Source organism: Podarcis liolepis (assembly GCF_965112155.1).
Source record: "Podarcis liolepis genome assembly, chromosome: 1".
NCBI classification, from domain to species: domain Eukaryota; kingdom Metazoa; phylum Chordata; class Lepidosauria; order Squamata; family Lacertidae; genus Podarcis; species Podarcis liolepis.
Window position 1 is genome coordinate 10,352,851 of NC_139554.1, and position 13,455 is coordinate 10,366,305.

At 44.8% G+C, this 13,455-nt stretch overlaps 1 protein-coding gene across 2 annotated transcripts; it reads right to left on the reverse strand.

Annotated features, from left to right (window-relative positions):
• Positions 1-1,289: 1,289 nt before the first annotated feature.
• On the reverse strand, positions 1,290-11,048 carry GPHB5 (glycoprotein hormone subunit beta 5). 2 transcript variants are annotated; one of them, XM_083520405.1, is made up of 3 exons: positions 10,261-11,048; positions 6,355-6,559; positions 1,290-2,370 (listed from the first exon to the last, which is right to left on the reverse strand). In XM_083520405.1, the coding sequence occupies exons 2-3, from the start codon at positions 6,556-6,558 to the stop codon at positions 2,182-2,184; spliced, it is 393 nt and encodes a 130-aa protein (XP_083376531.1). In that variant the 5' UTR covers position 6,559; positions 10,261-11,048; the 3' UTR covers positions 1,290-2,181. The 2 variants fall into 2 exon arrangements, with proteins under 2 accessions (XP_083376531.1, XP_083376530.1); XM_083520404.1 differs by lacking the exon at positions 10,261-11,048 and adding an exon at positions 6,954-7,225.
• Between the last annotated feature and the right edge of the window lie 2,407 nt (positions 11,049-13,455).

Sequence of the window (13,455 nt, forward strand, 5' to 3'; positions counted from 1 at the left end):
AGCATCTGTGGCAGGTGTCCATCCAACCTCCCATTTAGGAGGAGGTAAGATGGACTATGGAGGAATTAAAGAAGCTTTTAATGAGGGTGAAAGAGGAGAGTGCAAAATGTGGTTTGAAGCTCAACATCAAAAAAACGAAGATCATGGCCACTGGTCCCATCACCTCCTGGCAAATAGAAGGGGAAGAAATGGAGGCAGTGAGAGATTTTACTTTCTTGGGCTCCATGATCACTGCAGATGGTGACAGCAGTCACGAAATTAAAAGACGCCTGCTTCTTGGGAGAAAAGCAATGACAAACCTAGACAGCATCTTAAAAAGCAGAGACATCACCTTGCCAACAAAGGTCCGTACAGTTAAAGTTATGGTTCTCCGAGTAGTGATGTATGGAAGTGAGAGCTGGACCATAAAGAAGGCTGATCGCCAAAAAATTGATGCTTTTGAATTCTGGTGCTGGAGGAGACTCTTGAGAGTCCCATGGAACTCTCAATAAGATCAAACCTATCCATTCTTAAGGAAATCAGCTCTGAGTGCTCTCTGGAAGGACAGATCGTGAAGCTGAGGCTCCAATACTTTGGCCACCTCATGAGAAGAGAAGACTCCCTGGAAAAGAACCCGATGTTGGGAAAGATGGAGGACACAAGGAGAAGGGGACAGCAGAGGACGAGATGGTTGGACAGTGTTCTCAAAGCTACGAACATGAGTTTGACCAAACTGCCTGGGAGTTTGGTCATGGGGTCACAAAGATTCGGACACGACTAAACGACTAAAGAACAACAAGATGGGGTATGCCATTTGTGTACAACAGGGGTTGAGAACCCTTTTGGTCCAGTGGGCCAGATCTTTATCTCCCCCACCTTCTGGTCAGCTTTTGCAGGGTGGGTGGGACCAACACCCCTCAACCAGCCGGCAGCATGATGACATCAGGCAACTGCTAGATTGGCAGCCCCCCCCCCACCTGTCAAAGATGACTCACAAGAGTGGCACACCCCTCACAGGAAATGCACTGGTGAAGCAGCACCCAGAACGATTGAACCCCTGCCTCAAACACCCGGTGATGGCACCCAGGGGCATCAGCTGATAGACAGGTGGACATAGTTTAAGGGAAATGGCCTATCATGATTTGTTTGCTTTCTTGTTTTTTCTGTTGGATCTTCAAGGTGCAATTTAACCAGTTTAGCACCACGTTAAAATTCCACCGCAGAGGGACAATGAGTCACTGCACACAACGGCCATCTTACCGTGATTTCGTTTTATTATTATTATCATTATTAAGAACACAGATTGATTTGCAGATCATATGAGACCAGGTACAGTCATTGAAACAGGCACCGAGCAAGAGAAAGAAATCAAAAGGGCTTCGTTTGTAACTAACTGCAGTCAGGGACCTATTATTTCCTCCCAGTTGCAGACCAGATTCCACCCCACAATTTAAACAGGGAAAACAGCAGTGTTTAATAAATAATGCAGGGTGGTTTTTTTTAAGGAACGGTAAGGCAGTTCTGGGTTTGGGAAAACTCCAAACCCAGAGGAAAACCCATTCTACTTGGGCAAAGCTGAATGCACAAGAATGTAGGCTGGTGCTGACTTGGAGAATAGCGTATGAGAAGGTCTGGAGAGTTATTGCCTTAGTTCTTATCCCATGGAGCTGCCTTTATTGGGGAAGGGCTGTGGCTTAGGGGCAGAGCATCTGTTTTGTGTGCATAAGGCCCGGATTCGAATCCTGAAACTTCCCAGGCTGGAAAATGCCCTCTGCCTGAAACCAAGTCAAACCAGTTTTTTCTCAAACTTGGGCCTCCGGCTGTTGTAAGACTACAGATCCCATCATCCCTGACTGCTGGTCCTGCTAACTAGGGAGGATGGGAGTTGTAGTCCACCAAGAGCCAGAGACCCAAGTTTGAGGAAAACTGCAATAAGTAGACAATACTGAGCTCAATGGCCCGATTCAGTATAAGGCAGCTGCCAATCTTCCTGTATGTGCTGGTGACGGTTTCTAAAGCCTCAACTACGTGGCTATATGAAATCTCTAAATAAGGGCCAATGGGGGGAGGGAAGAGAAATTTCAGAGCCAAGCAACTACATTCCACCCTGATTCGCAGCGCCACCATTGCCCTACTGCCGGTTTTCGCCAGCAGAGGGATTGAGCCCTCGGAAGGTTGCGCTTCAGCCGTTGTGCCAAGGGCTCAGGCGGTCTCGCATTCCGTGGTTTCGGTGAGGCACATGCCGCAGTCACACCGAATGGCCTTGAGGTACGTGTAGAATGGGCTGACATTGGCCGCACAGTTTGGCAGCTTCACCGTCTCCAGCTTGGTCTCGTTGTAAGTGCAGACGCGGTGGTGAGCTTCGATGTAAGGGGGTTTCAGCACAGGTTTCTGGCCACAAGGGAGGCAAAGAGAGAGAGAGGGAGAGAAGGAAGAGAGAGGGGGAGAGGAGATGTTAGCCTAAGCATGGCTGTATGGACATACGCGACTGTCTTTGGAGCAAGCTTGTTTTCTCCTGCTCCAGAGGGTAGGACCCAAACTAATGTCTTCAGGTTACACAAAAGGAGATTCCGAATAATAATAATAATAATAATAATAATAATAATAATAATAATAATTGTTGTTGTTGTTGTTGTTAGAATTTTATTATTGTTAGAATTATTTTATTATTATTATTACGGTTACAGGCCAGTTCCGGGTCACATACAATATCAGGGAAATCATAAAACGCAACATTGAATTGCAATTGGGTATAACAGAGACAATTCAGATATAGCGGCAGTTTCAAAAATATATTAAATCTTGATCACTAAAATATAACCTAAAATTATCATTTAAAACCTTGATCATTTTGGTAGTACAGCTTGTTCCCTAAGTTTTATGGCAGTCGCACAGAATTTGGCCACCCTTAGCGTAATCTCTAGATCCTTGTCCTCTACCAGGAGTTGTTTTTTTATTTATTTATTTATTTATTTATTTATTTATTTATTTATACCCTGCACATATGGCTGGGTTTCCCCAGGCACTCTGGGCTGCTCCCAACAGAATAATAAAAGCACGCTAAAACATCAAACATTAAAAACTTCCCTAAACAGGGTTGCTTTCAGTTGTCTTCTAAAAGTCAGGTAGTTGTTTATTTCCTTGACATCCGACAAGAGGACGTTCCACAGGGCGGGCGCCACCACCGAGAAGGCCCTCTGCCTGGTTCCCTGTAACCTCGCTTCTCGCAGTGAGGGAACTGCCAGAAGGCCCTCAGAGCTGGACCTCAGTGTCTGGCCTGAGCATCAGGAAGAACTGAGCCATGCAGCAGTGAAATGGACTCCTGTGTTTTGATTCTATAAACGTTTAATTGTTCTAAATTGTTTTTGCTCTGAATTTTTTTAGTTGTTCCTATATTATCTGTATGCCGCCTTGAATCACTGTCAGGGAAAGAAGCAGGGTAGAAATAAATTACATAGAATAGAATCATAGAATCATAGAGTTGGAAGAGACCACAAGGGCCATCGAGTCCAACCCCCTGCCAAGCAGGAAACACCATCAGAGCACTCCTGACATATGGTTGTCAAGCCTCTGCTTAAAGACCTCCAAAGTAGGAGACTCCACCACACTCCTTGGCAGCAAATTCCACTGTCAAACAGCTCTTACTGTCAGGAAGTTCTTCCTAATGTTTAGGTGGAATCTTCTTTCTTGTAGTTTGGATCCATTGCTCCGTGTCCGCTTCTCTGGAGCAGCAGAAAACAACCTTTCTCCCTCCTCTGACATCCTTTTATATATTTGAACATGGCTATCATATCACCCCTTAACCTCCTCTTCTCCAGGCTAAACATGCCCAGCTCCCTTAACTATGACATAATAGTCATAGTTTCTGAAGGGCTGTCATGGAAGATGGAGCAAGATTGTTTTCTACTGCTCTGGAGGGTAGGACCCAAACCAGCGGCTTCAACTTACAGGAAAGGAGATTCCGACTAAACATCAGGAAGAACTTTCTGACAGAGTCAGAGCTGTTGGACAGTGGAACGGTCTGCCTCAGGAGGTTGTGGCCTCTCCTTCCTTGGAGGTTTCAAAGCAGAGACTGGATGGCCATCTGTCATGGATGCTTTAGCTGAGATTCATCTGCATTGTCAGAGATTGGACCCTCAAGGTCCCTTCCAACTCTACAGTTCTATGAGTCTATGAAATAAGTTTGTCCTCAGCATTCACCAAAACCTGCATATAGTGAAGGTGTCAGATATGCTAGACTGGTGACTGGGAGCGTCCACCGAGACCACATAACACCGGTCTTGAAAGACCTACATTGGCTCCCTGTACATTTCCGAGCACAATTCAAAGTGTTGGTGCTGACCTTTAAAGCCCTAAACAGCCTCAGTCCAGTATACCTGAAGGAGAGTCTCCACCCCCATCGTTCTAGCCGGACACTGAGGTCCAGCGCCAAGGGCCTTCTGGCAGTTCCCTCGCTGAGAGAAGCCAAGTTACAGGGAACCAGGCAGAGGGCCTTCTTGGTATTGGCACCCACCCTGTGGAAAACCCTCCCACCAGATGTCAAAGAGAACAACAACTACCAGACTTTTAGAAGACATCTGAAAGCAGCGCTGTTTAGGGAAGCTTTCAATGTTTGATGCATTACTGTATTTTAATATTTTGTTGGAAGCCGCCCAGAGTGGCTGGGGAAGCCCAGCCAGATGGGCAGGGTATGAATAATAAATTATTATTATATGTTGAGAGAGAGTTTCACAACTTAGTGGCTGCCACAGGAGATGTCCTCTCCTGGGCTACAGCCACCCTCAGCTTCTGAGGGCGGTGGAACATGTAAGAGGGCCTCCTCTGTCAGTCTTAACACCCAGGAAGATCTGTAGAGAAGGAGGTGATCTTTCAGGGACTTGGGACTTGTGGGCTTTCCAGATCATAGCCAGCCCTTTGAATTTCCTCAGTGAGAAAAGTGAGAATGAAAGCATTTATTTCTCCATCACAAGATTTTATACACAAACACACACACGTGGGGAATCAGGCTCAGAGCGCCTGGTGTGTGAAATGAAAAGGAGTCTAAAATTAGTCACAACCTTGTTCTGCTTAATGTGCATGGACTTGCTTGCCCTGTTTTGTCACACCCACTCACAAACACCTAACAGCTCAATTACCACAACTCTGAGGCAACCAAAATTAGAAGCAAACATACTACTGGGATATGGAATAAAAGGCATCCCCTGTGAGTCAGGGGCTCTATTTTAATCCCCGAGGAATTTGCTGTCGGTGGAGCAATAAAGGACAGTTCCCCCTTAAGTGCTTAAGCTGTAAGGAGCTTTCGAAATTATATAATGAGAGCATTAAGTAATTGCTTGAGAATATATTTTGCCATGCAACCACTAAGGCGTTCTTAAGAAGAAAGAGGTGGAAACCTGCCGTGTGGAATTTTTAAACAAGTGGCTCTCATTAGAGATGCAGCCCGACTGCAAATATGCAATATTCGGTGATGTCAGCTATTTGTGTGTCAGAACAAGCTGTTAAAAACCTCTGGAAAGTTACAAAGGATGGCAGACAAATTCTGTTCAGTTCACATTTACTGGTAAACCAACCAAATCGGCACTTTCCAGAATAATATGTGAACCAAATCACAGCCCTCTCTCAAAATTCTCGCCCCTCCAAATTTTTCAGTTCAGTTCTACAGCCAAGTGATATGTGCAAAATTGCACACACTGTGGTAAAGTGTGCATGAAAAATTGCATAAATTCATGAAAATTAACTCAAAAAAATGTGTACGTTAGGCAAAAATGCATATCAAAATGTGTATGTGAAAAGAAATTGGCACTAAAATGCTAGTGGATTTTAATGAGTACCTTTAAAATATTTGTTTTATTAAATTCGTATACTGCCATCCATCCGAAGATCACAGGGCAGTTCGCAACATAAAAATGCAAAATGGAAACACAAAATACATAATAAAGCAAAAGCAAAGCAACCAGTAATGATGTGGAAATATGGAGAAGAAAAATAAGAAACTGAGGAATACTGAAATGGACCGATTTGCCCAGACCAAATTACAAGTATTGTGTCCGTGTGTCCTTTATTACAGAGGATAGTCCCCTGTTTGAAGGAATGTCCAGACCAAGCCCAGATTAAAGATAAAGAACCCTCAAAAGAGAGAGTGTATCATGGAAGGCCACTGTTATTTTGAGGAGCTTTTAAGTGGGGAACAACAAGTCTCCTTATGGCATTTATGGTGCCTCCCCTTTCATCCCCTAACTCTAGTGCAGGAGGAAGGTCTGTGGTTCAGTGGTACAGCATCTGCACACAGAAGATGCCAGCTTTGATCCTCAGCATCTCTAGGTAGGGCTGGGAAAGAGCCCTTCTCCGAACCCCTTGGGAGCCCCTGCCACTCACCTCCCAAGTCTGACAACGGCCCCAGCAGGAGTCTGTCGTAATTCGCATCGCCTTGCAGCCAGGCTTCTTGGCCAGGAAAGTGAACTCACGCACGGCACAACCAGTGAACGTTTGAAGGTTGATGCTGCGGGGCTTGGGGGCACCTGCCCAGCTGGCCAGGATGAAGAGAAGCAGTGAGCCTTGGACCACGGATGGGAGCTTCATTCTGTGAGGGAAACAGCAAAGACAGGGACTTGTTAAAGAAGCTCGCTAGGGGCATGTTCTGCATCAGAACTGGGCCTTGCCAATGACTTTGGACTCCAATTCCCATAATCCACAGCCAGTATGGCCAGCAGTTGAGGATGATAGGTATTGTAGGCCAACAACATCTGGAAGACCCACCCCATCCTTCTTCTGCATAATCAAGATCCCACCTTGAGGCCCTTAGACCAAGTTACTTCAACCACACGTTACTGCTGATATCTTGGACCTTTGTCTCATTACAATGACCTCTTTCTGATGGCTTGTTTTTTTGTGAACAGTTTTGCCAGTGCTGAAAAACAGCTCCTCATCTGGGTGATTTATTTATTTTTTGGCAGCCAGCAAGAAAGTTCACTTACACATTGATATGGTCTTCCATCACCCTCATTTGCCCTCAGTGGTATCAATAGATGACAATATCAAACTGCCCTGGGGGTTATTTGAAGGCTGGAGGAGAAATAGCTAATGTAAATAAACAATACATGAATCGTGCAGCCAAGTCTGGCTATAATTGGCTATGCTTTTATTCACTGATATCTGAGAATAACATCATGTTATATCATCCCATCCATCTCCACTACATGGGATCATTCATGTGCCTCGTTCAAGAAGGAGGAAGGTGGAATTTGGAAAATCAATAAAAATTAATTGGCAAAATAAAAATGGAAAATCAATAAAAATTAATTGGCAAAATAAAAATGGAAAATCAATAAAAATTAATTGGCAAATAGTTGGAAGGTGGAAGGAGACAGGTGAGGCACCACCGTAAAATGATGTTGAAGGGTCAGGTCATCAACTATGTAAAATAAATAAAACAAAAGTTGAGAATTTTCACTACAGTGGTGCCCCGCAAGACGAATGCCTCACAAGACTTAAAACCCGCTAGATGAAAGGGTTTTCCGTTTTGGAGGTGCTTCACAAAACGAATTTCCTATGGGCTTGCTTCGCAAGACGACAATGCCTTGTGAGTTCCTGCGGGGGGTTTTTCCTCCCCCCCCTTTTTTCTAAGCCGCTAAAAGCCGCTAAAAGCCGCTAATAGCGCTAATCCGCTAATCCGTCAATGGGCTTGCTTCGCAAGACGAAAAAACCGCTAGACGAAGAGAATCACAGAACGGATTCTTTTCGTCTTGCGAGGCACCACTGTACTTGAAAAGCCTTTGTTCTGCTGGAAATGATTGTTTCAATCCCCAAACAGGAATTATTAAACATTTGGTGCCCCCTCCCATTTTTATAGCCCTTTCAGTTTTGCATTTCAAAAAACGTTTCCAGTGTGGGGAAATTCAACATCTCTCTGGCTGCATGTCTGTGGTTGAAAACCCTCTAGCCAGTTTCTACCTGAAAGTGGGACTTGCATGTGTAGAGTTGTTCTGTTAGGCTGTATCCTTAGAAGAAATTCATACTAGTTTTACACCAATTTTATCCTCAGTGCTTCTCCAAACCCCAAATGAATGCTGGGAACTGTAGTCTGGTGAGATGAGAATTCTGTATCAGAGATCCATAACCCTTATGTCAAAGAACTACACTTCCCAAGATTCTCAAGGAAGAGAGAAAGCCTGTTTCAGTATTTTAGGACAAAACACAGAAATACCTGTAGGGAAACACAAGATTTAGTTTTCCATAACGGGGCAGGGGGAAGACTTGCCTAATACAGAAGTCTTGACAAAATATAAAACCTAGTCTTGGAGCAGGAGATTTCTCTTCCAGGACAGTAAAATACAGGCTTATTAGCAGCCATTACTATGTTGTTAATAATGCTCATTTTATCCTTGTAACAACCCAGGAATGGAAGGAGGGAGGGGCGGTGGGTTTATGGGTAGTGATGTATGGAAGTGAGAGCTGGACCATAAAGAAGGCTGATCACCGAAGAATGGATGCATTTGAATTATGGTGCTGGAGGAGACTCTTGAGAGTCCCATGGACTGCAAGAAGATCAAACCTATCCATTCTTAAGGAAATCAGCCCTGAGTGCTCACTGGAAGGACAGATCCTGAAGCTGAGGCTCCAATACTTTGGCCACCTCATGAGAAGAGAAGACTCCCTGGAAAAGACCCTGATGTTGGGAAAGATGGAGGGCGCAAGGAGAAGGGGACGACAGAGGACGAGATGGTTGGATAGTGTTCTCGAAGCGACCAGCATGAGTTTGACCAAACTGCGGGAGGCAGTGGAAGACAGGAGTGCCTGGCGTGCTCTGGTCCCTGGGGTCACGAAGAGTCGGACAAGACTAAACACCTAAACAACAACAACATCAAAGGCCTTGGTAAGGCCTTGAGCTCAGGTCTCCCCATTCCAAGTCCAAAACTCTAAGCCAGCAGTAGCCTTCAGGGTTGCCATATTTCAAAAAATAAAAACACCCTGGAAGTTGCTGAGCTTTTTTTTTTTTTTTTTTTTTTTTTTTGACAAACCCCAAGGATCCCTAAGATCCAGAAAAAGAACTACCTCTCGGAAATTCCCCTTTGAAATTCTGGAAATGTCCAGTAAATTCCGGACATATGGCAGTCCTAGTTATAGTTTTATTATTAAAGATGCTCACTTTTCATATTCTTCTACTTTTATATGAATCCAGACAATATGGAAGTCCTAGAAGGACACTGTTGCTTTGGGAAAGGGAAATCTGTCTGTGGGTTATGGGTTGGTTTTGCTCCTGTTTGGTGTACTAGTGAAGCTGGGAGATTAGATAGATAGATAGATAGATAGATAGATAGATAGATAGATAGATAGATAGATAGATAGATAGATAGATGATAGATGATAGATAGATGATAGAACATGTTGCCTTTCAGAAGTTTTGTTGGACTACAAATCCCATCATCTCCTGCAAGGATGGCTAATGAACAGAGATGATGGAAGCTGTAGTCCAACAAAACTTCTGGAAGGCCACATGTTATCTATCTATCTATCATCTATCATCTATCATCTATCATCTATCATTTATCATCTATCATCTATCATCTATCTATATCTATCTATCTATCTATCTATCTATCTATCATCTATCTATCTGTCTATCTACAGTGGTGCCCCGCAAGACGAAATTAATTCGTTCCGCAATTTTTGCCGTCTAGCGAATTTTTCTTCTTGCGAAGCACGGTTTAAACGGTTTAACAAAGTCGCAAGACGTTTTCGTCTTGCGAAGCAAGCCCATAGGGGAATTCGTCTTGCGAGGCAAATCGCGAATGAAAAAACCTTTCGTCTAGCGAGTTTTTTGTCTTGCGAGGCATTCGTCTTGCGGGGCACCACTGTATATCTATCATCTATCTATCATCTTCCAGCTTCAAGATTCTCCATCACTGATATAAATATCTACCTATCCATCTATGTATCTACCTGTGATGGCGAACCTGTGGCCCTTCAGATATTGCTGAACAACAATTCCCTTCATCCTTGATTATTGGTCATCCTGGTGATGGGAGTTATAGTTCAACATCATCTCGAGGGATCCAGGTTCCCCATTCCTGTTTCAGTTTTTTTCCTGGTGCCCAGCTGGGACCATTTTCCAAATACGAAAGCCAGACCATTTTTCTCAAATCTCTTTAAAAGAAATAGACCCATTTCAATGAACCTTTCTGTGGCCGCCGATTGCCTTCGTTCGCTGTTACCTCCTGGTTGCGTCTAGACCAGCTGCAAACAGTGACCTGCACCTTGCCGAAAGACAACAGACTCTCTTACCTAGCTCGAGGAATGCCCCTCGCTTCTCCAGCTGCGGTTCTGCAAGGCGGTCGCTTGCCAAAGGACGGGAGACGGCCTCCTCCTCTGTCAGTGTCAGCTCTTGCCAGAGCTCCTTGCCAGCTGCTACTAGGCTGCTTAATTGCTCAAATTTATAGAAAAGGCTGTGTCAGTCAAACCACAATGGAGGCAGATCCTTACTTGAACACGCAGCAGCATCAAAGGCGATGGGTTAGAAAAAGGAGCCTCTCGTTCCCAGAGCTAAGTTCAGGGATATTGTGTGTGTTTTTTCCCCTCTCCCTAACATCACCCAAGTGGAACAAAAGGGAGCATCTTGGTGGGGCTGCAGGATCGTGGCAAGGAAAAAATGAGCAGGCCACTGGATCTCACCCCCGCCCTCCTTCGTGGCACTTTCCACCCCCTTGGCATTCAGAATGCTGCAAAGTCAGTCTCCCAGGTATCCGTTATCCCAGGGAAAGCAAGAGCTGAGCCAAACGCACAATAAGGAGAGGATCCACCAACAAAACCTTGAGTTAAATTTCACTGCTTTAGCTCCTTTGTTGTGTGAGTATGGAGGGGGGGGGTGGCCCGCACATTTCCTAATTCCGTGCAGTGATTATTGCAAGGTGTGCGTAACCATGTAAACTTTGCAAATCGCTAAGGAGTCAGCTGGCCCTTGGTTTTCTGTAAGCATGAACACTGCAGGTGTAAAAGAAGAAGAGAAAGTAAGAAAACGGTGCTGTATTTGGGGAAGTCTGCTTGCAATAAATGTGCATATTAGGCAAAATTGCACACCAAACCGTGAATATTCCGTGTGTGTGTGTGTGTGTGTGTGAGAGAGAGAGAGAGAGAGAGAGAGAGAGAGAGAGAGAGAGAGAGAACTACTGATGAAATTCTCATGAGGAATTTCATAGGAACCTAGGAAGTTGCCTTCTATTGAGGCAGACCCTTTGTCCATCTAGCTCCATACTGTATGCGCTGACTGGCAGCTGCTGCCCAGCATTTCAGGCAGGGGGCATTCACAGGCCCACCTGGAGATTCCATGGAATACTGAACTTGCAAAGCAAGTGCTCTGCCAATATAATAATTATAATAATAATTTATTATTTATACCCTGCCCATCTGGCTGAGTCTCCCCAGCCACTCTGGGCAGCTCCCAATCAAATGTTAAAAACAGTACAGCATTAAATATTAAAAACTTCCCTAAACAGGGCTGCCTTCAGATGTATTTTAAAGATAGGATAGCTGCTTATTTCCTTCACATCTGAAGGGAGGGTGTTCCACAGGGTGGGCGCCACTACCGAGAAGGCCCTCTGTCTGATTCCCTGTAACCTCACTTCTCGCAATGAGGGAACCGCCAAAAGGCCCTCGGTGTCCGGGCAGAACGATGGAGGTGGAGACGCTCCTTCAGGTATACAGGACCAAGGCCATTTAGGGCTTTAAAGGTCAGCACCAACACTTTGAATTGTGCTCGGAAACATACTGGGAGCCAATGAGCAATGGCCCTTCTCAATAACTCAGAGAAAGGGCATTTAAGAGAGAGAGAGAGAGAGAGAGCACTGGTGTGGAAATATGGCTAACTCAAGACACCTCCAGACTTGATTATTGTAACTCATTCTACGTGGGGCTGCCCTTGAAACGGACTCAGAAACTCCAGCGGGTGCAGAATGCCGTGGTAAGACTCCTTACGGGGTCCTCGCCGCGGGATCACATTCACCCGGTGCTATACCAGCTGCACTGGCTCCCAGTGGAGTACAATATAAGGTTCAAGGTGCTTGTTTTAACCTTTAAAGCCCTATACGGCCTAGGACCCTCGTACCTACGGGACTGCCTCTCCTGGTATGTCCCACGGAGGACCTTATGGTCTTCAAACAAAAACATATTGGAGATCCCAGGCCACAGGGAGGTTTGGCTGGCCTCAACCAAAGCCAGGGCTTTTTAGGCCATGGCCCCGATCTGGTGGAACGCTCTGTCACAAGAGACTAGGGCCCTGCGGGACTTGACATCTTTTCGCAGGGCCTGCAAGACAGAGCTGTTCCACCAGGCCTTTGGCCAAAGTACAGTCTGACCCCCTCCTTTGGTAATCCTCATAGAACTCTAGCCCAATGGTTGCCATTAATTTGATTCCGAATTGATTTTAGAATGAATTGATTTTAGAATGTATTTCAATTAATAGATTGTGATTTTATGTGTTACTTTTACTGTTGTTAGCCGCTCTGAGCCCGGCTTCGGCTGGGGAGGGTGGGATATAAATAAATTATTATTATTATTATTATTATTATTATTATTATTATTATTATTAGGCTGGGAAAATGATAAGTTAAGGAAAAACCAAAATTGGCCAGTTCATCCTTCTCTACCCAGTTCCCTAAGAGCCTCTATGACAAGGTAAAAGGCAATATGAAATGAAAGTTCTACTTGTTTTTCCTGTATAGTCAATCAGGCGTCGTCTGTTGTGTCCTGCAGGCTTATATAGTTCAGAAAAGGGTCACGCAAGACAACCAGATCAATGTCTACCAAAGTGTAGGAAGTCAAGGGGGAAGTCCCCTGTTTCCATCCATTCATATAAACTGTGGGGAAAGTTTTTTGGGGGGGGGGTTGCACACATGCATGCACACAGAAACACCTTGAATTGATTCTCTCACCCCATATATTTTTTTCAAAAGTCACTGTTTACAAACGTTGCCCTGGCAACGGTGATGCTGAATGGCAGCTGTGTTGCCTGTGAGACATGACACATCTCTCCAAACACCAGCTTGTCCCTTGCCCTCCTGCCAGACGCTCATCTCACTGTTGATGGCCTCCCAGCCAGACAACCCATCACTGCCGCAACCACCTCACTCCTTGCACCACTTGGGTGGTTGACTAGCGCCGACAGGATTAACCCTGAAGTTATAAACCGAATGGTCCCTGCTGTTACATTTCCTGCAGATTCAAAATTACACCATCAGTCAGAAAGCTATCTATTCCAGCCTCTGGTCCAAACTCTGATATTAAGGAGACCATCTGAAATTGTTTAACTAGTCCAGTGGTTTGTCATGGAATTCTACTCAATATTGATCCAGAGCATATTCCAACGTATACTTAGCAGAGTAAAAACTTAAATACGTTGCAGGATTCCCCAAAAATAGATCAGAGGCAGACATCTGAAGGCAGACCTGTTTAGGGAAGCTTTTAATGTTTAATGTTTAATAGACT